This window comes from Crocuta crocuta, unplaced genomic scaffold (genome assembly GCF_008692635.1).
Source record: "Crocuta crocuta isolate KB4526 unplaced genomic scaffold, BGI_CrCroc_1.0 scaffold267, whole genome shotgun sequence".
NCBI lineage: Eukaryota > Metazoa > Chordata > Mammalia > Carnivora > Hyaenidae > Crocuta > Crocuta crocuta.
The window spans coordinates 2,633,908-2,661,742 of NW_027531899.1; the positions used below are offsets into that span (position 1 = coordinate 2,633,908).

The 27,835-nt window shown below is 39.1% G+C and overlaps 1 protein-coding gene across 2 annotated transcripts in view; it reads left to right on the forward strand.

Annotated features, from left to right (window-relative positions):
• The first annotated feature begins 10,531 nt into the window (after nt 1-10,531).
• ZNF527 (zinc finger protein 527) overlaps nt 10,532-27,835 on the forward strand; it is a 28,288-nt gene continuing 10,984 nt past the window's right edge. Inside the window, exons 1-4 of one of the 2 annotated variants that reach the window (XM_077773741.1) lie at nt 10,532-10,687; nt 14,963-15,037; nt 19,704-19,830; nt 20,650-20,745. In XM_077773741.1, coding sequence (XP_077629867.1) covers nt 15,005-15,037; nt 19,704-19,830; nt 20,650-20,745 — 256 coding nt within the window. In that variant the 5' untranslated portion in view covers nt 10,532-10,687; nt 14,963-15,004. Of the gene's footprint in view, nt 10,688-14,962; nt 15,038-19,703; nt 19,831-20,649; nt 20,746-27,835 lie in introns of those variants that run through there. The other variant, XM_077773740.1, reaches the window with a different exon arrangement.

Sequence of the window (27,835 nt, forward strand, 5' to 3'; positions counted from 1 at the left end):
TTAAGGTCTTAGGGTACCTGACTGGCTTAGTCGGTGGAGCATGTTACTCTTGATCTCAGGGTTGTGAGTTCGAACCCCACACTGGGAGTAGAGATTACTTAAAAATAAAAAGTCTTAAAAAAAAAAAGTTTGGGATTGCCTGGCTGGCTCAGTTGGTGGAGAATGCAACTTTTGATCTCACAGTCGTGAGTTCAAGCCCCGTGTTGGGTATGGAGCTTAACAACAAAACATTTAGATGTTTATGGTCTATATCTCACAGCAAAAAACACTTCACACAAGCTTAAACACCAGAAAAAAAAAAGTTTCACATTATGATACCTAACATACTCTTAATATCTATACCGAGTATAATTTAAACAAGTCACGGGGCTCCTGACTGGCTCAGTTGATGGAGCATGAGACTTCATCTCTGTGTCACGATTTTGGCTCCATGGTGGGTGTAGAGATTACTTAAAAAAAATGAACGTAAAAAAAATTAAACTAGGCATAGAAGAAAATTACCAAATAACACAATGCAAAGGAAATGCTTGTTAACACCCACTGGCAGATCTAAACCTACAATTGAAGTATGCTGCTCTATCTAGACAAAACACAAATCTTGGGGAATATTCAGTGCTAGAACTAAATTATATAATTACTTAATCTCCTCTGTGCCTGTCACCATGTTTCTTCCTGAATATTCTTGCCAATTATTTTTCTATTTTTTATTTTAAAAATCTTTATTCTTTTCAATGTGTCTTTATATTTTGTTAATTTTTGTTAATATTTCCTAATATCTTGAAGCTAATTTTTATTTATTTTTGAGGCTTATTTGACATACTTTAGTGAGGTTTTTACCTTTTTCCTTTTTATTTTTCTTCTGAAAGTCAAATTATAATTTTTATCTTTATTTTCTTTTAGCCAAGAATTGCTATTTCTACAAATGGCTAGATGGATATATTCTTTTTTACAATCTCCTAGTATTTAGTTTTTTATTTTGTAGCATTATAGTCAATATATTTAGTAATTTCTTCCATTTTATTTTATTTAAAAAATTTGTTAATGTATTTATTTAAATTCGAGTTCATTAACATACAGTGTAGTATTGCTTTCAGGATTAGAACCCAGCGATGCATCACTTACATATGACACCCAGTGCTCATCCCAACAAGTGCCCTCCCTAATGCCCCTCACCCATTGAGCCCATCCCCAACCCACCTACCCTCCAGCAACCTCAGTTTGTTCCTTGTATTTAAAAGTCTCTTATGGTTTGCTTCCCTCTCTGTTTTTATCTTATTTTTCCTTCCCTTTTATGTTTATCTGTTTTGTTTCTTAAATTCCACATATGAGTGAAATCATATGCTATTTGTTTTTCTCTGACTAGTTTTGCTTAGCATAATACACTCTAGTTCTATCCACATTGTTGCAAATGGCAAGATTTCATTATTTTTGATTGCCAAGTAGTGTTCCATTGTGTGTGTGTGTGTGTGTCTGTGTGTGTGTGTGTGTGTATACACACATATACAAATACATATACATCTTTATCCATTCATCTGTTGATGGATTTGGGCTCGCTCCAGAATTTGGCTATTGTTGATAGTGCTGCTGTCATGCTGTACATGTGCCCCTTCGAGTTAGTGGTTTTGATTCCTTTGGATAAATACCCAGTAGTGCAATTGCTGGGTCATAGAGTAGTTCTCTTTTTAATTTTTTGAGGAATCTCCATACTGTTTTCTAGACTGGTCTTGCAGTTTAACTCATAAAGTTTAGTTTTGAATCTATTCAAGCTCTGTGAATTGTTATGTATATCTTTTTTTTTTAAGTTTATTTATTTTGAGAAAAAGCATGTGCAAATGGGGGAGGGTCAGAGAGGCAAAGTGAGAGAGAGAATCCCAAACAGGCTCCACACTGTCAGTGCAGAGCCCAATGTGGGGCTTGAACCATGAGATCATGATCTGAGCTGAAGTCAAAGAGTCAGATGCCTAACCGACTGAGCCACCAAGGCACCCCGGTTTTCATGAGTATCTTAAAAAGCAAGTATTTAATGTGCATATGTATATTTTAACAATATTATACCAAAATTAACACAAAAGATTATAAATATTGATGTTTTTCTATATAGTTACCTTATTCTGTTGTTTTGTATTAATGATGTCGTATTTATTTCTATGTTAACACGTGAAATTAGATTTGTAATGTAAATGTAGATAAAAGTAATATTAACAAACACCATTGTAGTTCTCCCAGCAGAAGAAGTAAGCCTTAATTATTTTTAAAAACTTAGCACTTCCATTTCTGTAAGTGATAGAGTAAATACATTTATGATCATGTTAAAAAACATTTCTCCATGTATTGCCATCACATTTTGCTTAATACATTTCAAAGCTATTTTATTTAGATCTATAGAAGTTAATAAAATTTCTTCTTGATGGATTTTCTCTTTTAAAACTATTGAGCATCCCAAGGTCCCATTCAGTACTTCTAAATAGTCTTTTCTCAATACTGTTTGCATTTGCCTTTTTTGGTAGTATTTGCTTTACTCTCTTTTTCATTATCATCTTGATATTCTTGTTTTGTGAATAGAGCATCCTCTTCAAGTACTGGAAGCCACAGTCAGAACAATTAGGTAAGAAAGATAAATACATACAAAGCATCTAAATTAGAAAGAAATAAGTGAAACCATCTCTCTTTACAGACATCATTCTATATATAGAAAATCCAAGTGAACTCACAAACTGCTAAAGCTAATGAACAAACAGCAAAGTTACAGAGTACAAGACCAAGAAACAAAAATCAGAGAAAATAGAGAATTCTGGTTTCTTGAGGGAATCCTGGCTGATGAGTTGCCTCTGAGTAGTGAATTGGGTGACCATAGGAAATGGATAAAAAGGGTACTATATACCCTTCTTAGAACTTTTAACTCAAAGTTTCTTAGATTTGGCCAATGGGAGCCCCTTCAAGCTGACCTCCTGTGTCTTTCTGACATGTCCCTATCATTCATTAAGCGTCTCTGTAATTTCTGACAGATAGTAAAGGCTCATTTTGTACTTTCTCAGCCCCGGCCCTGGAATTCACCATTTCTCTAAGAAACTATAGTTGCTTTCAGTGGAGAATGCTACTTAGGAACCAAGACCTAGGTGATAGGTGTGCTCATTGCTCTTAGAACATCCCTGCTGACATTTGTGTGTGTGTGTGTGTGTGTGTGTGTGTGTACGTGTGTACACATATATGTCTACATCTGAAGAAAAAATCAGTTCATATGGATACTACTTCAATTTCAATCCAACATCACAATGTTCATCCTAACTTTCCTTTCCACATCTGTAACTCCCTTTTCTTTCTTTTTAAATAATTTTTTAACATTTGTTTATTTATTTTTTTTANTGGATGTCTCCAACTTTGGCTCAGGTCATGATCTCATGGTACATGAGTTCAAGCCCCACTTCACTGACAGTGCAGAGCCTGCTTAGGATTCTCCCCCTCTTTCTGCCCCTCCCCCACTCTTTAAAAAAATTTTTTTTAGTGTTTGTTTATCTTTGAGAGAGAGAGAGAGAAAAGATAAACAGAGAGAGAGAGAGAGAGAGAGAGAGAGAGGGAGACGCAGAATCAGAACCAGGCTCCAGGCTCTGAGCTGTCAGCACAGAGACCACTGTGGGGGCTTGAACTCACGAGCTGTGAGATCATGACCTGAGTTGAAGTCGGATGCTCAACCGACTGAGCCACCCAGGCACCCCTCTCTCTCTCAATAAATAAATAAAAACTTAAAAAAAAAAAAGAACCCTGAGTCAGACTCTGTGCTGACAGCATGGAGCCTGCTTGGAATTCTCTCTCTCCTCTCTGTCCCTTCCCCCACTGTCTCTCTCTCTCAATAAATAAACATTTAAAATATTTTTAAAAAGTCAGAGACTCTTGAGACGCAAAGATTTTACTGTTTGCTTTGAAGAAACAGGCTGCCATAAATTATTTTTCCTTTCTATTTTTTAAAAAGTAGGTTTCACATCCTGCACAGAGCCCAATGTGGGGCTTGAACTCACAACCCTGAGATCAAGACCTGAGCTGAAATTGAGTCAGATGCTTAACCAACTAAGCCACATAGGCACTCCAAACAGACTACCCTGAATTCTATGGTCACAAAGAAACTATTCCTGCCTACTACCTAAAAGAGCTTGGAAGCTAACCCTTTACTTGTCAAGCCTATTGATGAGACTGCAGCCCACCTGACAGCTTAACTTCAGCTTTGTAAGACCTGAGTAAAGGACCCAGCTAAGCCCAGATTCCTGACCCACAGAAACTGGGATAATAAATGGGTCTGTAGTAATTTGTTACATAACAATAGAAAACTAATATTTGTTAATTTTATCTATTCTTTTAATATGTGAAACACTAATATTTCTAAAAGTCTAAACTACACAAAACAGTTCACTTAGGGAAGTATAACTCTTTCAATCACTTCTATTCCCTCCCCTCCGCATATGCTCTTCCCCTTCTGGATTTGAACTCAAGGCATCAGAATGCCTAGCTGTGGGCTGATGTGCAAAAGCCAACAGTAATAGATACTGCAAGAATTAGGTTTTCTCAGCCAACATGCAGAAACTGCAATGAAAATTAGGTTAAAAAAAAGCTGGAAGACTCTTGAGAAAAGAAGGTCATACAAATTCTTTGCGATACATCAAAATACAGGTAAATGAATATGCATTTAAATATTTTAGGATAAAACTCAAATGGTTTTAGCATGTATCATTTTCTGATGATTTCTTACTAAAACCAAATTTTTGCAATCGCTCAACCAAATGCATTTGATAAAACGTATCTACTATGAAAATAAATTATATAAAATACTTTTTATATAATTGTTCAGCTGCTAAGCCAATTGAACGTTTTGCCAAGTAGATAAATACCTTTATTGTAAAAGCCACTTCCACTTAGCCATTACATAACTTTCAGCTAAATGCATCTTAATTGAAATTCCCACATTTGTACTCCACTGCTAACCTTTCCACTGAGCTACATTCACGTCTAAATGCCTACTTGATATTACCTCCTTAACATTCAACAAATATCTCAAACTTAAAAAAATTTTTTTTTAATGTTTTATTTATTTCTGAGAGAGAGAGAGAGAGAGCATGAACAGGGGAGGGTCAGAAGGAGAGGGAGACATAGAATCTGAAACAGGCTCCAGGCTCTAAGCTAGCCATCAGCACAGAGCCCAGTGTGAGGCTCGAACCCACGAACTGTGAGATCATGACCTGAGCCGAAGTCAGACGCTTAACCAACTGGACCACCCAGGCGCCCCAACAAGTATCTCAAACTTAACATGACTCCACCTTGCATACCTACTACATAATCACTATTTACCATCTTAGTAAATGAAACTACCACTCATATAAATATTCAGTATGCAAATTTAAGCATTGTATTTTAACTTCTGTCTTTCCTTCATATTCACATCCAAGCATCAGCCAGCCACTCTTATTACTTCTACACTCAAATTGTATTGTTTTGACCATTTCTTATTGCCTCCAACATTTACTTCCCTAATTCAAAGCACCCTATCTTAACAAAATCAGTGGTATCCAAACAGACTGTAGAGGAAGCAAACCTGCCGCTGACATTTAGAGAACTGGGTCTACACACAAGTAGAAGTCCCCAGCCAGTTCCCTTCTCTTAACCATCTCCACTTTTGTCCCACACCAAAAAGGGGCCTCATGTTCACATTTGTGGACACTCCAGCTTGTTTGTCTAAGCTCTGTCTAAACTCACCATGTAACTACCATTTGGCCACCTTGTGCACATAGGCAGCACATTCACCTTTCAGAGGAGAGATGGAGGGAGGGAGCTTTGGACGCAGAAGAGGCACAGGCTCTGAAAGCAGGCTTGAAATTACTTGAATGGAAAATTCTCAGATGCCCTGAGGATGGTCTAAAGGACGTTGTCCGCTCTGGACATGAATGTGTCTTTGCATCTCAGTTTCTCACCAGGAAGGAAAGGGGCTTGGCCAAAGGAGGGCCAGGCTGTGACCCTTTGTATATTTAATAATTATTACAGTGTTAAATATATTTGTTACTGGATACCGATAATTTTATTAACCAATCTTTAAAAATCTTTTTGACATTTATAGAGTGTTTTAGTTACAGGGAAAAATTAAAATTTCATTTTCGTTGCAGAAAAGTAAATCAAGATGATTAGTAAAAGACTTTTACGGATAGGCAATTATTGCATTAAGACAAAATTCAGTGATGAAAATAGAATGGAAATGATTTCAATAAAAAGGCTCACAGTACAAACTTTCCAAATGTTAAAAAAAAAGCCTATGTATGTTTAGTGATGGTATAGAAAATATGCTAGAATGGTATCTTTGCATCATTTAAACTTATTAAGAGTATAAAGTAGATGTCAACTTATTAATGTAAAAGGGGATACATTATTTTTTGAAATTGTTTTAAGAGGAAGATAGCAAAACATTTGAAAGACCACTGCTCTGATAAGGAAGATCAGGCTTAGTAAATGATGTACCATCACAGGCACGTGATGCTAAAGAGAAGTAAATAAGTTTGATTCCTATCTCATACTATCTGAACTTTTACAAGTTGTCACACTCCTCAGTCCCCAACTGTAAAATTGGATAGGAATATTTATTTGTAGTATTGTGAAGAACACATTAAATAACATTTACAAAGGAAATTACACAGTGTTTGGATCTTAGATGTTGCCCATTAAATGTAAATTCTCTCCCCCAGAAATTAGCCGTGGTTTTTTTTATTTATCTGGAATTGACATTCATGAATTACGGTGTGAAGAGTTTCTTCACTCGTGTTAATACTAGGGTCTGTATTCTTTCCAAATGCCCCAATAAGCAGTGTTAAGTAAGCCCTGGTAAAACTGTGCTATATGCCGTCCCTAGGCAGGATTAGAGAAAAACATTCTAGTGTAAAGAATATGAGTAGTCAATCAAAATAACTAACACAAGAACTCTTTATTGGTTTCTTCATTCTAAACCAATTCAGAATGACTGCCTTCAAATAATAAGCTAAAAACAAAACAACAACAAAAACCCAAACACATCAAAGAGGGGCAGCTGGCTGGCTCAGTAGGTAGAGCATGCAACTCTTGATCTTGGGGTCATGAATTCAAGCCTCACATTGGGCTTAAATTTTTTTTAATAATAAAAAAACACATGAAAGATGCAGAACAGGCTGGTGGTTGCCAGAGGGGGGCTATGCGATCTAGGTGAAATGGATGAGGGGCACCTGGCTGGCTCAGTCAGAAGAGCATGCAGATCTTGATCTCCGGGTTGTGAGTTAGAACCCCATGTGGTTTAGACATTACTTAAATAAATAAAACTTAAAAAGAAATAGGTGGAGGGGGTCAAAAGGTACAAACTTCCAATTATAAAATAAATAAATCATGGGGATGTAATGTACAGCATGGTGACTATAGTTAATACTGTATTGTATATTTGAAAGTTGCGAAGAGTTAAAAAGTTCTTATCACAAGGAAAAAACTTTTGTAACTATGTATAGTGATGGATGTTGACTAGACTTATTTTGGTGAACATTTCACAATATATACAAGTATTGAATCATTATGTTGTATACCTGAAAATATGATATTATATGTCAATTATATCTCAATTTAAAAAAGAAATTAATATAATCTAAGAGGGTTTTTTTTTTACAAATAGTTTATTATCAAATTAGTTTCCACATTACACCCAGTGCTCATCCCCACAAGTGCNATGTTGCTACACATGGCCAGATTTCTAAGAGTTTGCTTTTAAAAATCACATACCATGAACCTCACACTAACTGGGATATTGAACTGTTAAGTCATGGAGGCAATTAGTGGTTCACCATGAAATATTTATATAGATGACACAAAGTTAGAAAATGTATAAATCAATATTTATTGTCAAAGTTACAACAAAATAGGTAAAAACATGAGTTCAAATAACTACATATTGTATACTGATAGCTATTTCAGAATTTGAATTGCCTTGTTATTAAGATAGTTACTAAATATGCACCATTTTTTTTGGTTATATAATAGGATTCCTTTATAAGGAAGTAGTAAGAATGTTAAAAGCTTCTAAGAAGAAAAATTAACATGAAAATTATACGAATTAATTTATTTTCCAGAAAATTTAAAAAGGATCATAGACCAATCATTTCCCTGTCATAGTTTTGGCTCCAAGCATACCTTTCTCTATTCTGAGATGGTAGAGCTGGGAGGGACTCTGACAAAGATGTCCCAGTCTCCCTTGTTACTGTTTGCCAGTGGAGTTTGCCAATGGAGGCATTAAAGAGAGACTGGAAGGCAGAAAGGGAGAAGGAACTCACTTCTATTTTCCAGTTCTTTCAGTATCTCTAGCAGTAGAGGAGGGCTATAGCTTGCCTGCAAATTCTTTTTGCTTTCTCAGCGCCAGATTGCTAAACCATTAACAGCCACCTTGAGACTATCCTTCCGAACTCTTAGGTTATGGTAAATCCATCCTTTCTCCTTTGTTCCCCAAGCTCTATGGTGTTAGCTATTCCTTGAAGATACAAATCTGTCCCCTTTTTGCTCTTTCAATCATCCAACTTTGTATAATCAATTTCCTGTAATTAAATATTGTTTGAAATTGCCAGTGTAAATCTGCTTTTTTGACTATATCTTGATGGACATAGTCCTACCACAATTTGTTTTAGCAGTGCAACCACTTATTTGTGTGCATACTTTGAGGACCACTGTCCTACTCTACTGGAGATGACTAGACTCAAACCAGTGTTGGACTTGGTGGTATGGGATTTTAAAAAAAGTAAATAAAGGACAGAAACTCTTCCTATGACCAATTACTGACATATGAAGAGACAGTCATATACTTTCAAACTTTCTCTTTAAAAAATTCTTTAATGTTTATTTTTTGAGAGAGAGAGTGGAAGAGGGGCAGAGAGAGAGGGAGGCACAGAATCTGAAGCAGACTCCAGGCTCTGAGCTATCAGCACAGAGCCTGATGTGGGGTTCGAACTCATGAACCACAGATCATGGCGTAGGGCAGTCGGACTCAACTGACTGAGCCACCCAGGTGCCCTCGAAGTTTCTCTTGAAGGTATATTATGCCAATCAAGAATGGAATATCTTAATTTTCCAGTATTTAGTATGAAATGTCCAAGCTGATCTCTAACCTGCAGTGATAATCAGATCCAGGGAAGAGCTGTTTGGTCAAGTAGCCAATCACAACTATCATCCAAAGAACACTTACCTAGTACATTTCCCCAGTGAAGCAACCCAATTATTAAATATTTTAGAGCCTTAAAAAAAAAGTGCTTGCCTTCTTCTGAAAGTTACAGCACCCAGTTTCACAGAATAGCAAATCGCTTCAACCCTACTAGCCACACTCCTTTTGTCCAAGACTCTCCAGACTTAGCTATTAGAGGTCTCTTGATGGGGAGGGGATTGGAGGATTTATTCTCCAAAGATTGGTTCTCATTTCAAGAACTTCCCCCTTGTTTCCACATACTGCTATTTACCAAGATCTTGACTTGGGTGCACTTTCCAGATCTTCCAGGGTCTGCGGGTGGGGAAGAATGCTGCTTTGTTCAGAATTTTGACTCCCTCCTTGACCAAATTTTAGTTAGGCTCCTCTGGACCCTCTTCTCAACTAGGGTTCAACCTTTGGGCTTCAGTGTTTGTCTTTGCATTACCCATTTGGAACTACTGTTCAGTTCTGGTTTTAACATCACTCAGGGGCTCACGTTCTCATCTTCCTGACTGTGGATGGTTTTTTTGAAGCTGGACCCTAATTGAAGTTGTAAGGTAAAAGGGTGGAAGCAGCACTAACAGAACCCCCAGAGCTACTGGCTATCACATTATAAAGGGCTCTAGTGCAAATGAGCGTCTTCCTAACTAACAGAATCTAATGACCCTTCTGTGGTATCACATCAGGTCCAAGTAGAGAAGGGTTATAAACACGAAGGTAGCAGTGATCCGGCCCATTGCCAGAGATGAGGGATGGCATGCGGGGTGGGAGAACAGCACACAAAGAAACCTCTCCCACGGGCTCAACACTAAAAGCCAGCCCAGAAACAAATAAAGCTCCACCGCTGGTCACAGGTAAACTCCCTCGACCTCTGGGATAAGAACACAAAGAAATGGTCGCCCAAAGTCAGCCACAGTCCCTCTCACAAACCCACAAGCACTCTCACATTCTCCGCGTCACACATCGACCCACAATCACGGGACGTGATTTTAAACACAGAAGCTGACTGCACTGACAGAAGCCTTCGCCCCGCGGTGCACAAGCACAAGTGTGCAGCGACGGTCACACAGAGATCATCACATCTGAGCATTCAGTAACAGTCACGGACGCGCGCAACTTCACGGTTTCCTCCCACACGGCCCCCACAGTCATCCGCGTGGCCAACATCCGCCAGTTCTCGGGTCAAAACACCCAGGGTTGCAGTTACCTGCGCAGGCGCAGAGTAGAGGTTGGGGCCCTCTGGGAAATGTAGTTCAGCAAAGAAGGCCGCGGCGCAAAGCTCTCTGGGGCTGGTGGTTCAGAGGGTCGTAAGGAAAAACAGCTGCGTCCAGTCCAGCTGGATGTTTCCCCAGAGGAGCTCCGGGTCCCGCGCGGCTCAGTCCCTGCTCCGCTTCGCTCCGCGGGGCATTCTGGGAGGGGACGTTGTGGGTCTTGGGTCGCTGGGCGGGTTTCAAGAGCCCGCGGCGCCGGGAGGTGAGTTGGGCCTGGCTGAGAGCGGGAGCTAGAGGTCAGGGCCAGACTTGAGGTGGACCGTCAGGGACCGGTCTAGGGCCCGCGGGGTGCCTCAGCTGTTACTGTATAACTGTGTGAGAGACTGCGATGTGACAGAACGTGATCTTGTGTGGCACCGCGTGTGTGATTATGAGCGACCTATATGTCTCAGGTATAATACTGTGTGTGTGTGTGTGTTTCTGTAGGTATTACTGTGTCACTGTATATGGGTTTGTGAGAAACTGCGGGTGTGACATTGTGTCGCTTTATGAATATGTGTGATTATGTTTGGCCACTTGTCTCTATAGATATAAGAGTGTTTGAATGTGTGTGACAGCAGGTGTGATTGCGAACCCATGACCATCTTTCTCTGCAGTTATAAATTTGTATGAGTAATGGTGACAGATATGTGGCCTTGTGTCGTATGTCACTGTGTGCGAGACTGCGTGGGACTGTCTGTTGAAATAATTGTGAGTCATCATCTCTGTCTTTGGGTTAATGCCACTGTGTATGTATTTGACATTACAGGTGAGCTTATGTGACTATGTATAGTGTTATGTGTGTGTCTATGTATAGTGTTATGTGTGTGATTGGGTGAGAATTTGTATGTGTGTACGAGAGACTGAAGGCTTGATTTTGTGGGACCTAGTGTGTGATTGTGGGCACAGAAAGATTAAAATTACTTGCCCAAATTCAGACAGTTAATAAGTGACCAAATAGGGTCTTGAACCTAGGCAGTTTGGCTCCAGAGTCCTTGCTTTCAGTTACTGAACTCTCTTCATCTTCGCCATACTGTGAGAGTGAAAAATGGGGGCCTTGAGTTCTGAGGGTGTTGGAGAGGATTGTCCCTGGTCCTGGACTAGGAACTGTCAGGATATGGGAACTTAATGTGGGTCTCTTCCTTCAGTCCCCTTGTGAGTCACAGGACCCAGTCTAAAGACATTGTAGAGAGCCCATCCCCAAATTGGTTGCTCTGGGGATGGAAAGCTCAATCTGAACGCCTGGTCTTCCTCACCTTAGGCCATGCAGTTTCAGATTTTAGCTTTATCTCTGTTAAAACCCTTCCGTGTTTGGTGCTGAGAGAGGCTGATCCATGGCTCTTTTTCTGATGTACCAAGCGAGCTAAATTTTGGTTCTGACTTTCTTAGTTAATAAAGAAAAATGGTCTCATTTCCTTTCCAAATGTGTGTATAGAATGTGAGCAGGAACAAAGGTAGCACTTCTTTATATCAGGAGTTGGCTCATGCAGTCTTGACAGCGAGGAAAGAAAGGTTCGGAAAAATGGAGTAACTTGCCCACAGTCGTGCAGCCAATGAGTGAAGGAGTGGAGAGGTCACCATACACCTATGAAGCCCAAGTCTCTAACATCACCTTCTTTTGGAGACTGATGGCTCATCTCAAACTTTAAAGAATATTACCCAAGTTATACACCACTATTTGCAGACAGAAATTTAAAAGATATTTCTTTGGGGTGCCTAGATGGCCCAATCAGTTGAGCTTCTAACTCTTGATTTGAGCACAGGTAATGATCCCAGGGTTCCCGGATCAAGCGCCATGTTGGGCTCTGCCCTGAGTGTGGAGACTGCTTAAGATTCTCTCTCTCTGGGGCGCCTGGGTGGCTTAGTCGGTTAAGCGTCCGACTTTCGCTTAGGTCATGATCTCGCGGTTCGTGGGTTCAAGCCCCGCGTCGGGCTCTGTGCTGACTGCCAGCTCAGAGCCCGGAGCCTGTTTCGGTCTGTGACTCCCTCTCTCTCTGACCCTCCCCTGCTCACGCTGTCTCTTTCTCTCTCCTAGAAATAAATAAAATATTAAAAAAAAAAAAATTCTCTCTCTCCCGCTCCCCCTCCCCCACTTGCGCTTTCTCTCTCTATATAAAATAATAATAAAAAAGTAAAAGACATTTCTTTTATGCAGATACTATGTAGGGTTCCCAGATGCAGAAAAGGCTTCATTGACTCTCCTCTCAGGTTGCAAAGGCTTTTATAGACAATTTTAAGCTGTGTTGCACTAAGGAAATAACTTTCTTAGAGACTGATTGGCCAGAGCAGAGTAGCCCAGATTTAGGGGGTCATGTATCCTGAATTCTAGGTCAAACACAACTATCCTCATTTTTGGAATGAAGAAATGTTGGCTTTGAGAGAACAACAAACATAATTCAGGCTGTGCAATTTGTTATCCGTTTTTATTAAAATTTTAGCAATGCCTGCCTATTTTCCTTTTTTTAAATTTATTTATTTCTGAGAGAGAGAGGGAGACACAGAATCTGAAACAGGCTCCAGGCTCTGAGCTGTCACCAAAGAGCCCGACATGGGGCTCCAAACCACGAACCGTGAGAACATCACCTGAGCCAAAGTCAGACACTCAACCGACTGAGCCACCCAGGCACCCCTGCCTGCCAATTTTTCTGTGCCACAGAAACGCCAGCTGTATTTCTATGAAGTAATAAAAGTAATAGCTGCATCTCTGACAATGCTTTTCTAGTAAGTATATATGGCATTGATTCCCCAGGTTATGTTTAATTCCTATGCAGACATTGTAGGCTCTTGAAAGAGGACTAGTTTTTTTTTATGTTTATTTTTGAGAGAGAGAGAGAGAGTGGGGGAGGGGCAGAAAGAGAGGGAGACACAGAATCCCAAGCAGGCTCCAGTCTCTGAGCTGTCCGCATAGAGCCTGATGCAGGGCTCAAATTCATGAACCACAAGATCATGACCTAAGCCAAAGTCAGACACTTAACCGACTGAGCCACCCAGGCACCCCTGAAAGAGGATCAGTTTTGAGTGTCATTGCAGCTTGATTCTTATAACTTTGAGTTGGTTAAGCTTTTTGAAACTCAGTTTTACTTGCTGGTAAGATAAGGATAATAATATTTACCTTTGCGGGGTACCTGGGTGGCTTAGTCGATTAAGCGTCTGACTTTCGCTTAGGTCATGATCTCGAGGTTCATGGATTTGAGCCCCGCGTCCGGCTCTGTGCTGACTGCCAGCTCAGAGCCTGGAGCCTATTTCAGAGTCTGTATCTCCCTCTCTCTCTGACCCTCCCCTGCTCACGCTGTCTCTCTCTCTCTCTCCTAGAAATAAATTTAAAAAAAATATATTAAAAAATTTAAAAAAATAATATTTACCTTTGCAGTTTTTTGAAGAATAAAGAAAATAATGACAGAGGCAGGGTTCCTGGGTGGCTCAATCGGTTGAGCATCTGACTCTTGGTTTCAGCTCAGGTCGTGATCTCCGGGGTCGTGGAATCAAGCCCCAAATTGGGGTCTGCATTGTCAGTGCAGAGCCTGCTTGGGATTCTCTCTCCCCTTCTCACTCTGCCCCTCCCCTGCTTGTGTGCTCTCTCTCTCTTTCTCAAAATAAATAAATAAATATTTAAAAAAAGATAATGACATGTACAACATGTGTAACATCACTATTGATATTACAGGAGGCCCGGTAAGATTGATTTATTCATTTAATAAATATTTTTTTAACACTAGAGATACACCAGTGAACCAAACAAATCTTAGTTCTATTAGATCCCACACTGTTGTTGGCAGAGACAACAATAAACAGAAAAAAAAAGTAACATGTCCAATGGTGTCAACAGCTAAGAAGAAAAATTGCAATAAAGAAAAAGAGACTGGAAAGGAAGTTCTCTTTAGATAGAATTTTCAGGAAAGTCCTTCTCATATGGCGACAACTGAGCATAGAAAGGAATGAAGAGAGGGAATGAGTCATGTTCAGGCAGAAGGAAAATCAAAGGTGACAGCCCTGAAGGAACTGTGCACAGGAATAAGGGTAGGAAACAAAGTCTAAGGGGCAGCCAAGGGCCAGATCATAAACCATTTTGTTGGCCATTTAGATTTTGTTGAGTTCAAGCTATGTGTTTTTTTTTTTTTTTAATTTTTTGATGTTTCTGAATGGAGGAGGGGCAGAGAGAGAGGGAGACACAGAATCCGAAGCAGGCTCCAGGCTAGCTGTCAGCACAGAGCCTGACGTGGGGCTCGAACCCATGAACCGTGAGATCATGACCTGAACCGAAGTCGGACACCCAACCAACTAAGCCACCCAGGCACCCCTCAAGCTATGTGTTCTTAATAGCAATGAGGACTGCAGGGGTTAAATCTTTTGCCTTTTCTTAGATCTTAGAGGGGATAGGGCTGGCCCATGTAAGGAGGCTATGGAGACCAGAAAGAGACAAGAGTTCTATCTTTGTGAATCTCAGATCAGCAATCTCGGGCTGGTCTGCCATTTTCCCCCTTTAATTCTCCCTTCTCAGGACATTGCTCTCCAAAAGAGAAGATTGAAGAAGGAAGGAAGAATGGCTGTTGGACTTTGTAAAGCCATGTCCCAAGTAAGTTGGGTTTTCACTTTGTTTCCAGAAATTCTACCTCCCTTTTTTAGGACTTTGGGACTTCACAGAGACACAAATAGCCCAATGAGCACTGTCACCACTTGTGTCTATCAACTGCTTCATATAATTTCTCTATAAATCATTTAGTATATTTTTTACTCAGTGCTGTGCTCAAATATGTGATGGAAGATAACTATCCTTTTTGGATAGCTCATGATTTGTTATGCTGGGGATTAGTGCAAGTGGAATAAAGGACAGAGATGTGATTATTGAGTACCGTATTAAATAGGGAAGTCAAGGATGGCCTCTCTGAGGAAGTGACATTTAAGAAAAGAAAACCTCAGTGAAAGTAGGGATTACGTTTTGTGGAGATTTGAATAAGAGCTTTAAAAGTAGAAGGGATAGCAAATATGAAGTTATTATGGTGGTAACATGTTTGATGTGCTCTAGGAATATCATTGAACCAGTATCCTAGGAGGGAAATGAGCACTATGAGATCAGAGGAGTAGCTGGTTATATAGAGAACAGGTTATATAGGACCTTGAAACTCATGACCAGAACTTTGGGTTTTGTTCTAAGGGTGAAGGAGAGTCATTGGGGGTGTTTGTGATGTAATTTGATTTATATTTTAAAAGGAAAATAGAAAGGAATTAAGGGTGGGGTGGGGTGACCAGTTAGAAGACTGCCACAGTAATCTAGATGGAAGGTGATAGCTGCCAGGACTGTGGTGGTATCATTGGAGCTGCTGGGATTTGGGGTATATGTTGGAGATAGAAAATATGGGATTTGGTCAGGGATTGGTTGTGGAGTGTGAGAGGAAGAAAGAAGTCAAGGGTAACTACAAAGATTTTTGACCTGGGCAACTGTACAAATGGTCATGCCATTTACTGAGATGGAAAGACAGGGAAGAATGAGATGGGAACAAGAATTGAATTCTAGATACATTAAGTTTGTGAGACCTACTGGATATCCAAGTACAATATTGATTATATACCTAGAGTCATGATTGGAAATGTGAATTTGAGAATCATTAGTGTATTTAAAGTCATAGGACAGGATAAGATTTTCTTGAGGGTAGGATTGTGAGTATAGATAGGAACGATGCCCCAGGACTGAATTTGGGTATTCAGTATCTAGAGGCTGACAAGAAGAGGAGGAATAAGCAAGAGAGACTGAGAAGGACTGACGTAGAAGGAAAACCAGAAGAGTGGGAAGTCAAGAGTACAGAGTATTTCATAGAGGGTATGATCAACAGAATTAAACTCTTCTGAGAGATTGAGGAAGATGTAGACTGAGAACTGACCTTTGGATTTGGCAACATGGAAGCTGCTGATATTCTTGACAAGAGCTACTTTATAGAGGAGTTGAGATGAAAGCATCATTGCAGTGGGTTCATAAGGGAATAGTAGGCCTAAATAAAAGGTGAGAATAGAGATGAGTCTAGACTTGCGCTGTCCAGTAATGTACCCAGTAGCCACTTAAGACTGCTCTAAATTAAGATGTGCTGTAAGTATAAAATATATACAAGATTTTAAATTTTTATTATTTTTTTAATTTTAGAGAGAGAACAAGCAGGGGAGAGGGGCTAAGGGGGGGGAGAGAGAGAGAGAGTGAGGGAGAGAGAAAGAGAGAGAATTTTAATCAGGCTCCAAGAAGCCTGGTGTGGGGCTTGATCCCAGAACCCTGGGATAATGACCTGAGCTGAAATCAAGAGTTGGACATTCAACCAACTGAGTCACCCAAGTTCCCCAAATATATACCAGATTTTGAAGATTTAGTACAAAGAAGAATGTAAAACATCTCAATAATTTTTAGATTGAGTATATGTTGAAATATTATATGAATATGAATTATTATATTAGTATATTAACATTTTAGATATAATGGGTTAAATTAAGTATATTATTAAATTTACCTATTTCTATTTACTTTTTTTCCTTTTTGCAATATAACCTATTTGTTCAGCATGACATTTGGTCTTAAACATCTTTAAATGTGCTTTATACTTTTTTTTTTTAAATGTTTTATTTATTTCTAGGAGAGAGAGAGAGAGAGACAGCGTCAGCAGGGGAGGGTCAGAGAGAGAGGGAGTCACAGACTGAAACAGGCTCCAGGATCTGAGCTGGCAGTCAGCACAGAGCCCGACATGGGGCTCGAATCCACGGACCGCGAGATCATGACCTAAGTGAAAGTCGGACGCTCAACCGACTAAGCCACCCAGGCGCCCCTATACTTTTTTCTTACTTGTGAGATTAGATAAGATAATAACTGTAAAATGCTTATTAGGGTGTCTGGCATAATTGGTCAGTAAACAGCAGAATATAAATAGCAGTTATTCTTATTTTTTCATTATTTAAAAAAAATTTTTTTAATCTTTAGTTTTGAGAGAGAGAAAATGAGACAGAGTGTGAGTGGCAGAGGAACAGAGAGGAGGACACAGAATTCGAAGCAGGCTCCAGGCTGTGAGTTGTCAGCACAGAGCCCAACATGGGGCTTGAATTCATGAGTCATAAGTTCATCATCTGAGCCACCCAGGCGCCCCCTAAAAATTTTTAATATGTGACTTACATTGTATTTCCATTGGATATTGCTGATTTAAACAACTCTTTAGAAGAGTTTTGTTATTTTTTTAAAAAGTCTTATTTATTTAAGTAATCTCTACACCCAGCATGGAGCTCAAGCTCAATGATCCCAAGATCAAGAGTTGCATGTTTCTCTGACTGAGCCAGTCAGGTGCCCCTGGAAGAGTTTTGTTATTAAGAGGCGTAAGGAAATGGGACAATAACTACAGTGAGATTATGGAAGGGACTTTAGCTATTTATAAGATGAAAGGTATTGCATCAGTTTGTATATTAATAGAAATAATCTAGTAAGGTGAGAAAATACCAATAATATAAGGGAGATATCTGATATCTCCCTGATAATTGCAAGGGAGAGAGGTGACAGTGTCTTTATGTGGACAAGTGAAGGGATTGGTCATAGATAGGAGCCTAGAGTTTTATCAATAGAAACAGGGAAGACAGTATATGAGTATAGATATAGGTCAGCAAGGACTTGTAATGAACAAGAAGATGAGGAGGTTCAAAGTGGGAACAGGGGATGAGTTGGTGGTAGTTTGAGAGAGAAACAGAAACTATGAAATAGTCATGGGAGAGTAGGAAAGTGAATTTATTAGGGAAGTGTAGTGGTGCTTTTGTGGAATCTCTGGTCATACATTTTATCAGTCAGGGTTCCAGCAAGAAACTCAAAAGGGAACTCTTTACAAGCTATGATCAGTATATAGAGAAACCACAGAGCATAGTGCTGTTCCCTGGGACTCATAACAGTGAAACTTGGGCCTGAACCCAGAGACGGAGAGATCTGAGTGTAGAGGGCCTCTGACAGGCACTGTGACCTAGGAGTGAAGGACAGACCACACAGGGCGGAGTTGCAAGGAGGGTGCCAGGGGAGTAACTAATGTGCTTCGCTCGCCTCTCTCTCATCTCTTGCCTGTGGCTGAACCCGACTGAAAATGGGGCTGGGAAAGGGAGTCTATTAATACAGTTAATACAGGTCGGCCATAGAGAAGTGTAGAGGGGCACACGGAAGTTATACAATAGTATGTATTCATGTGATGGTTTTTCTCTGGCTACATTCATTCACATTTCTACTCTGTAGAGTAACCATATTTAATATGTGTTTATTTATTTTTGCAATTTGATGGACAGCAATATAACATTTAATTTGAAAGTACAAGCAAAAGAGATTTTTTTCTCCATAAACTTAAAATACAAAAACTAGCTCAAAAAGTGGAAAACTGAATAGAGCAATGTGCATTGTGCAGGCCTGAAGCTGCTGTGTTTAGAAGAACCCACTTGCAGTTTGGCTTTTGGCTGGCATCTGAGATCATGGCACTAGATTCATTCTCTACACTGATAGTGATTATTTTTAATAAAAAATGAGACCATACTTTGCAAATGGAACTCTCCCATTTTAAACATTGAGTACTCTTCCTTCCTATGGATATATTCTAGGAAACTTTACCATTTATTCACTGAATGGCAAGTATTTACTGTTTAAAATGTGACTGCTTTTATAATAGACACTGGATATTCAAAAGCTTATAAAACAGATATCCTTCCCTCATACAGGTTATAGTTCAGTGATGTAGGCTAAACTCTATTTTTTGACATGTAAGTATTTTCCAGATATAACCTTCCAGTGAAAATTCTAAATCTCTTCACACATAGTTTATTATTTCTTCAGGACACATTTTTTGAAGTTTCTCCTTACATATAGTCTAAGTTTCAGACCACAACCTTTAGTTAAAGCCCAATTCAAGGCCTTTCTTCACTACTCTGACTCATGTCAGAATATAAAGGAATCATCCCTATAAGAATTTCTTGATACATAGTGTATGTAACATAAAACAGCCTTACTCACATACTTTCATGTTATAAACTCATGTTTCATACCATAAGCTAATTTTTTCCTGTGTATAGGTCTTATTTCACAAAAATGTGAGATTTTTTTTCTCTCAAAATATTTGGCAAACTTGGACATGTACTTGCTCCCCAATAATGAGTTTCTTTGGGCTACCTAGAGAACTCTGGCAGAATTCATCTTTTCTGCTAGGACCATATGGTAGCACTTGGCAAATGAGATTTTTTTTTTTTTTAAATTTCAGGGTTTGGTGACCTTCCGAGATGTGGCTCTAGATTTTTCCCAAGAGGAATGGGAATGGCTGGACCCATCTCAGAAGGATTTATACAGAGATGTCATGTTGGAGAACTACAGGAACTTGGTATGGCTTGGTAAGGATGTCTCCCCCATAATTCAGAATCTTCCCTCTGGTGTGTTTTTGCTTCCTCCATTAGGAATATCTAGGTCATCTTAAGTGCTTAGCTGAAGTTTCTTTTTCCTGTTACCAGGAAATAATTTGAAGTCATTTCAAAGAGTTAGAAATGAGTAGTTGCCATTGTTGTAGAAGGATGGTTTGGAATAGCAGCATCAGTATGGCATAGGAATTTGTTAAATTGCAAATTATAGAGTCCTACTATAGACCTACAAAATCAGAAACTCTGGGAACAGGCCCAGTAGTTTGGGTTTTAATGAGCCCTCCAAATGATTCTGATGCTCATTTAACTTTGAGAACCACTGTGGCTTCTGATTCAGTAGGCCTGGATTGGGGCCTACTATTTATTTATTTATCTTGAGAGGGAGAGAACACACATTCGCCGAGCAAGCCAGGAAGTGGCAGAGGAGAGAATCTAAGCAGGCTCCAAACTGTCAGCATGAAACCCAAGTTGGGGCTTGAACTCACAAACCACAAGATCATGACCTGAGCCAAAATCAAGAGTAGGACTCTTAACTGACTAAGCCACTCAGGTGCCCTGAGAATTTGCAATTCTAAGTTCCTAGGTGGTGGTGCTTTTGCTTTAGCACTTTGAGAACCACTGCTACGGAAGAAGTTTCATCTTCGTCCTTCATACCAACATCATTCTATTCTCTTGCCCTTCCTCTAATTGCGTTTCTTGCCTAATGACCAAGAGGTTGAGTTTGAGTCCTAGAAAGGCTAGACTGTCTCTCTGCTGGTCTCTTTCTTGCTCTCATTGTTCTTCTCCTGTAAACAGGACTCTCCATTTCTAAGCCCAACATGATCTCCTTATTGGAGCAAGGGAAGGAACCATGGATGGTGGAGAAAGAAATGTCAGATGGTCCATGTGCTGGTGAGTGACAGGGAACTGGACGAGGGTTGTTGTAAGATTCCAGCCCAAGTGGCCATGAGAAGGCTGCCCTGCACTTGAGGAGGCCACCTGGGCTTGGTGGGGGTGGGTTTCTCTTTTTTTATCAAAGTATATGCTCTATTATTCTTCTAGACATAATCTGAATCGCAGTCCTTGCCAGCTCTTCTTTTCCCTTTAGGATCAGAAATGTATACATTTCCAGATTTCATTTTAGAGTTTTTATTTTTATCAAAGTTATTATAAAGGTTACGTATGCACATTGCTTAATGAGTTAAGTAGTTGTACATGATGTATTCCCTTAAAAAAGGAAGTCTCTTGTCCTCCTCCCTAGCTTCCCTCTCTGTAAAGGGATCAGCTTTCTTTACTTTTGCAACTTTTTTGATATTTCCTTCATTTCTTTAACAAATATATACTTTCTTATCTTGAATCTAATACATGTGCATATGCATGCTCATGTGCATGTTTACACACACACACACACACACCACAAACACACAGACACAACAGACAGACATACAGACACACACACACACACACACACACACACACACACACACACACACACAGTTCCCATCTCCCCATCTCACCGGTATCATAATTTTGATTGAATCAGTGTTTAGGGTTTATATTATTGTGGCTATTAAGTGCTAGTCATAGCCATGCTGTATATATACCAAGATTACTTTTTCTTACAACTTTTTTTTTTAAATGTTTATCTATTTTTGAGAGAGAGAGAGACAGAGTACAAGTGGGGAAGGGGCAGACAGAGAGGGAGACACAGAATCTGAAACAGGCTCCAGGCTCTGAGCTGTCAGCACAAAGCCTGATGTAGGGCTCCATCTCAGAACCGTGAGATCATGACCTGAGAAGTCGGATGCTTAACCAATTGAGCCACCCAGGCACCTCTCCATACAACTTTTTATTTTTCCTGGAGTTAATAATTTCGGGGAGGGGTGGTGGAAGTGTTGTCTATTTGGTTTTTTTCCTTGATTTTGTATATACATATTCCTCACTCAATTCCCTCCTCCCCATCAACTATCTAAATCTCTTAAGACACTCAGACACATTAGGTAATCTATTGATTTTATCATCTTTGAGAAATCTCTACCAGACTCTTCAGATATGCTTCACTCTGGACAAATGGCTCATTATATCTGCATGTACTCAGTTTGGGTTTATCTGATGTTTTCTCATGATTAGATTGAGGTAATGCATTTTTGGAAAAAGTGCAACAGAAATAATGTTAAGTTTCTCTCAGTGCATCATAGCAAAGGATTCATAATATTGATATGTCTTTGATCACCTGGTAAATGTGGTGTCTGCCTGGTTTCTCCAATGTAAAGTTACTATTTTTCTATTTGTAATTAATAAATATCTTGGGAGAGATACTTTGAGGCTATGCAGTTTCTTTGAAACTTTTGCCCACTAATTTTAGCATCCATTGCCCTATTGGATCTTGTTTGTAACAGTTATTACTGTGGTATTGACCTAATGTTGATTTTCCATTTTCCTCCTTTCTTTACATATATTAATTAGGATTGTCGTATAGAGAAAAACTGTTTCTTCCATTTGTTTATTCAGTTATTTCTTTGTGGAATCATGGATTTTTATTTTTTCTGGGTGAATTAATCCAATGAATCATTATTTTGTTGCTCAAATTGCCTTAGCTTTAACCATGGAGATATCCTTCCAGTTGGTTTCTTTGACCTTGTAACATGCCCCCCATCCATTTTTGAGCACTTCCTTTCTCCCCAGCTCCAGGTGTTCAGGTTCATCTTGTTTGCCTTGCCCCAGCCTTGAATCAGGTCCTGCTCCTAGGAGCTCTGGTTCCTTTTATTGGGAAATGATGTTTAGAAACCAAGGTGTAGATGCTATGAGTGCTCATTGCTACTGGGATGTCATTGCTCCTAGGCCCTCACAGCAGATTGAGCTGGAAAATATTTGTATATATACCAACACACACAGGTACACAAGACATTTCTATATTTATTTCTGTCTCAGTCTTTTTAATATATTAAAACTATCAGTTTATTTTTCTATCTTGATTCTAGTCTTAATCCATAGGGCTTATTGTAGCCTTCTTCCTTTAGTTACCTGCAATTTCTTTTTCTGACAATAAGAAACCATGTATTTACTTATTTGCTCAATTTTAGTTGAGAATTTACACAAAATTTCAGAATTTCCAAGATACTCCTCTGTAAGAAACAAATTTACTAACTAGATTACATTATTCATATATACTTCTTTTTGTCCTTGGTCTTCTAGTATTCAGCCAAAATACTATTTTTCAAAGTTACTTAGGTTCTTTTAGGTTCATTTATTACTGTTTGTATTCTGTTTGCATTCCTACCACATCCTGGTTGGCTTCAATTTTTTTTTATTTTTTGTATCTGAAACATTATTATGTTTTTAGGAATCCGAGCTATATAGAAATATGTCCTCAGAAATGTGTTACTCTCTCCTCACCCCCACTATCCTATTTCTATTCCCTTAACTTCTTCCTACCACTTTCTTACCTGCTTCTTGTAGATTACCAATCCATTATTTTCAGGTTTGTCCTTTTTATGTTTATTTTGTACAAATGAGCCAACATATGTGTAGTTTCTTGTAAGTCCTTGTATGTTACATGAAAGGTAGCATACTATAGATACACTTTGCATTTTACTTTTTTTAATTACAGGGAATCACCCCATATTATTCATGGAGATCTTCCTCATTTTCTTAACATTTTTTAAAAATGTTTATTTATTTTTGAGAGAGAGGGAGGGAGAATGCACAAGCAGAGGAGGAGCAGAGAGAGAAGGAGACACAGGATTTGAGGCAGGCTTCAGGAGCCGAGCTGTCAGCACAGAGCCCGATGTGGGGCTCAAACCCACAAATTGCGAGATCATGACCAGGGCCAAAGTTGGACACTTAACCGACTGAGCCACCCAGGTGCCCCTCTTCCTCATTTTTTTAGCAGCTGCAAAATACTTCATTATGTGGGTGTTATGCTAATTTATTTAACTACTTTCTGATGTGTGGTCTTTTAGGATGTTTGCACTATTTTATAGTTATAACCAGTGCTTCAGGAAATAACCTTGTTTGTATGTATTTCATAATGTCAAGGCTGTATTTTCAGGAGAGATTATTGGATATGGGATTCCTGAGTGAGTGCATATGTAGTTGTTTTTAGGAATTGCCAAATTCCCCTTCAGAAAGGTTTTACCAGACTACTTCTGTATTAAATTTGTATTGCTGCTGTAACAAATTACCACAAATTTAGTGGCTGAAAACAATAGGAATTTATTATCTTATAGCTCTAGAGTTTAGAAATCGAAAATGGGTCTATTAGACAAAACTCTAGATGTCAGCAGCCTGGCGTTTTTTGTGAATGCCCTAGGGAAGAATCTGTTTCTTGTCTTTTTTTTTTTTTTTTTTTTTTTTGGAGAGAGAGAGGCAGTGGGAGCAGGGGAGGGTCAGAGAGAGAGGGAGACACAGAATCTGAAACAGGCTCCAGGCTCCGAGCCAGCTGTCAGCGCAGAGCCCGACGCGGGGCCGGATCCCACAAACTGTGAGATCATGACCTGAGCTGAAGTCGGACGCTTAACCTACTGAGCCACCCAGGCACCCCTGTTTCTTGTCTTTTTATGCTTTTTTTTAGAACCTTTATTCACCCTTTTATTTTTAATTTTTAAAAATCACTTTAGGGGTGCCTCGGTGGCTCAGTTGGTTAAGCATCCGACTTAGGCTCAGGTCATGATCTCATGGTTCATCGGTTCAAGCCCTGCCTCGGGCTCTGTGCTGACAGCTAGCTCAGAGCCTGAAGCCTGCTTTGGATTCTGTGTCTCCCTCTCTCTGACCCTTCCCTGATCATGCTTGCTCTCTTTCTCTCTCTCTCTCACAAATAAATAAAACATTAATAAAATAAAAAAATAAAAATTGCTTTATTTTGGAGGCACCTGGGTGTGGCTCAGTCAGTTAAGCATCCAACTTCGGCTCAGGTCATGATCTCGCAGTTCATGAGTTCGAGCCCTGTGTTGGGCTCTGTGCCAGTGGAGCCTGGAGCTTGCTTTGAATTCTGTGTCTTTCTCTCTCTGCCTTTCCCCCATTCTCACACTCTGTCTCTCTTTCTCAAAAATAAACATTTTAAAAAATCACTTTATTTACATGTAGCATTTATATGCAGCATAGAATTGAGTCATGCTTTGTGAACCAATCTAAATATTTCAATCTAATAGGTGGAAGTCCAGTTACATTTTTGATATGTTTGGGCTTAACTCTGTATATTCTTTTATGTGATGTTTTCTGGCATTTACAGTTTTTAAAAAAGACTTTTGCTTATGTGTTTTCTTAGCCTTTTATTTTAGCCATTGAATACTATAGTTTTTATAATAACTAGGAACTATAGTTATTATAATATTTATATATATAGTTACTATAAACTATAGTTTCTATAATAACTAGGAAGATATTTTTGTTCTAGTGTTGTGTTTTAAATTTTGGGGAGCAGAGGAAGAGAGAGACAGCAGGATAAGGGCAGAGGTAGAGAGAGAGTCCTAAGCAGGCTCCATGCCCAGTGCGGAGCCTGTCGCAGTAGAGCTTGATCTCTTGATCCTGAGATTGTAACCTGAGCCGAAATCAAGAGTTGGATGCTTAACTGACTGAGCCACCCAGGCGCCCCCTTTTGTTATTATGCTCTGTTTCTGTGGACAATATTTATTCCTTCTATTACTTACTTAGTTGGCTTTAAATAAACTAGCTCTTGACTTTTTTAATCTATTACAGATGAGTCAATAAGTAGATTTGTTTTATCTCACACCTTCACTTCCCAAATTTTGTTATTTGTATGCTTTTTATATTGTCACAGCATAGTATATCTACATGCTGTTCTGTCACATTTATTGCAACCTTTCATTTCGTCTTCTCTCTATAGTTAAATATACTCAGTGTTTTTCAGTAGGTCCTTTTGCTGATATTCTCTGGACATCTCTTGGTTGGCTGAAGGTTGCCCTTTAGCAGTTTCCTCAAAAAGAGTTCATGAAAATGATGTCCTGCCTCCAAGTTCTGTCTTGTTCATAATTGGCCATTCTTTCCTTAAATTTATTATAGCATAGTATTAATGTTGAATATTTGTGAAGAAGTCTGATGCCAGCTTGATATTTTCCCTTTATGTATGTAATTAGCTTTATATTTTGTTCTGGTCTCCCAGATGGTTCTTTAATTTTAAAGCTGTTTAATTAGAGTATGTCTCACTCTGACCATTTTGGATCACATTTCCTGGCATGTGTGTTCTCTTTCAGGATGGAGAATCGAGTTTTTATTTCAGAAAATATTTTTATTTCTTTTTTTATTGACATAGTGAAGAATACAGGAAAGTACAGGGACTAATACAATAAATGGCTACCGCCCAGAATTGATCATTGTTAATATTTTGACATATTTTCATTTTTTGATGAAGAGATAAACTATCTTAAGTACAGGTTCTCTTTGTTTCTCATTCTCAGATCATTTTTCCTCATCTGCTTCTTGCTTTGAGAAGCACAACAGTTGTGAGTTCATCATATTGTAAACATTTTTGTTTATCAAAATGATGTTGTTCATTTTGTAAACATATTTTGTAAATATGCATCTGTTAAAAAAAGTGTTTTTATTTTCTTTAACATTTATTTATTTTGAGAGAGAGAGAATGTGTGTGTGTACACACAAGCAGGGGAGAGGCAGAAAGAGAAAGAGAGAGAGAATCCCAAGCAGGCCCTGCACTGACAGTGTGCACTGACAGTGCAGAGCCTGACGTGGGGCTCAATTCTACAACTGTGATATCGTGACATGAGCCAAAACCAAGAGTCAGTTGCTTAACTGACTCAGCCACTCAGGTGCCCCAAAATTGTTTTTATTTTCATAGATAGTATCCTTTACATTTTCTTCTACAACTTGCTTATAGTACTCAACATTTTTCTGAGATTTATCCTTGGTAAATCTATGTGTAATATCGTTCCATTTCTTATTTTTTTTTATTTAAAACAATTTTTTTATGTTTATTTTTGAGACAGAGACAAACAGACCATGAGTGGGGGAGGGGCAGAGAGAGAGGGAGACACAGAATCTGAAGCAGGCTCCAGGCTTTGAGCTGTCAGCACTGAGCCTGACACGGGGCTTGAACCCAAAACTGTGAGATCGTCACCTAAGCTGAAGTCGGACACCCAACCAACTGAGCCACCCAGGCGCCCGAGTATAGTTCCATTTTTTAAACTGTTGTATACTATTGCATGTTTTGAATTTGCCACATTTTATGTAACTCTTTCCCTACTGATGGCCATTTAGATTGTTTCTATGTTTTGCTATCTCACATAGTAGCAGGGTATGTGTCTATGCACATGCACATAAGAGTTTGACAAAGGTTTGTAGATAGTAGTAAAGTTGCTGGAGCATAGGAGTGCACACTTTGGTTTACTAGATACTCAAACTGCTCTTGAACATGATGGTATTAGTTTAGACCTATATTAACAATATCTGAGAGCTCTAGTTCATTATTCCCTTGATATTCTACAACTTCAGTTTGTGATATTGCCATTGATAAAATTTTACCAGTATGATGAAAGAGAAATGTTCTTGAAGTTGTTTTAATTTGCTTAGTAAGACTGAATATTTTTCTGGAAACGCACTGTCCATTCAGTATTTCTCTTCTGTGAATTACCTCCTCATATTTGTAACCCATTCTTTGAGGTAAGGTTATTTGGCTTTTTCTTACTGACTTTTAGAACTTAAAAAAAATTTTTTTTTTAATTTTAGAAAGAGAAAGTGCATGTGAGTGGGGTGCAGTGGGGAAAGGGAGAGAGAAAGGGAATCTTTCTTAAGCAGGCTCCATGCTGAGTGTGGAGCCTGACATGGGGCTTGATCCTGCAACCCAGGGATCATGACCTGGGTCAAAATGACCTCGGTCAACTGACTGAGCCACCCAGATGCCCCTAGAACTTTTTTTAAAAAAATGTATTCTGAGTATTAATCATTTTTCTATGATACGTATTTTTACTGTCTTCTCCAGACTCTTCCTTTCCTTTTGCCATTGTAGTGTCTTCTCTCGCCCAGTTTG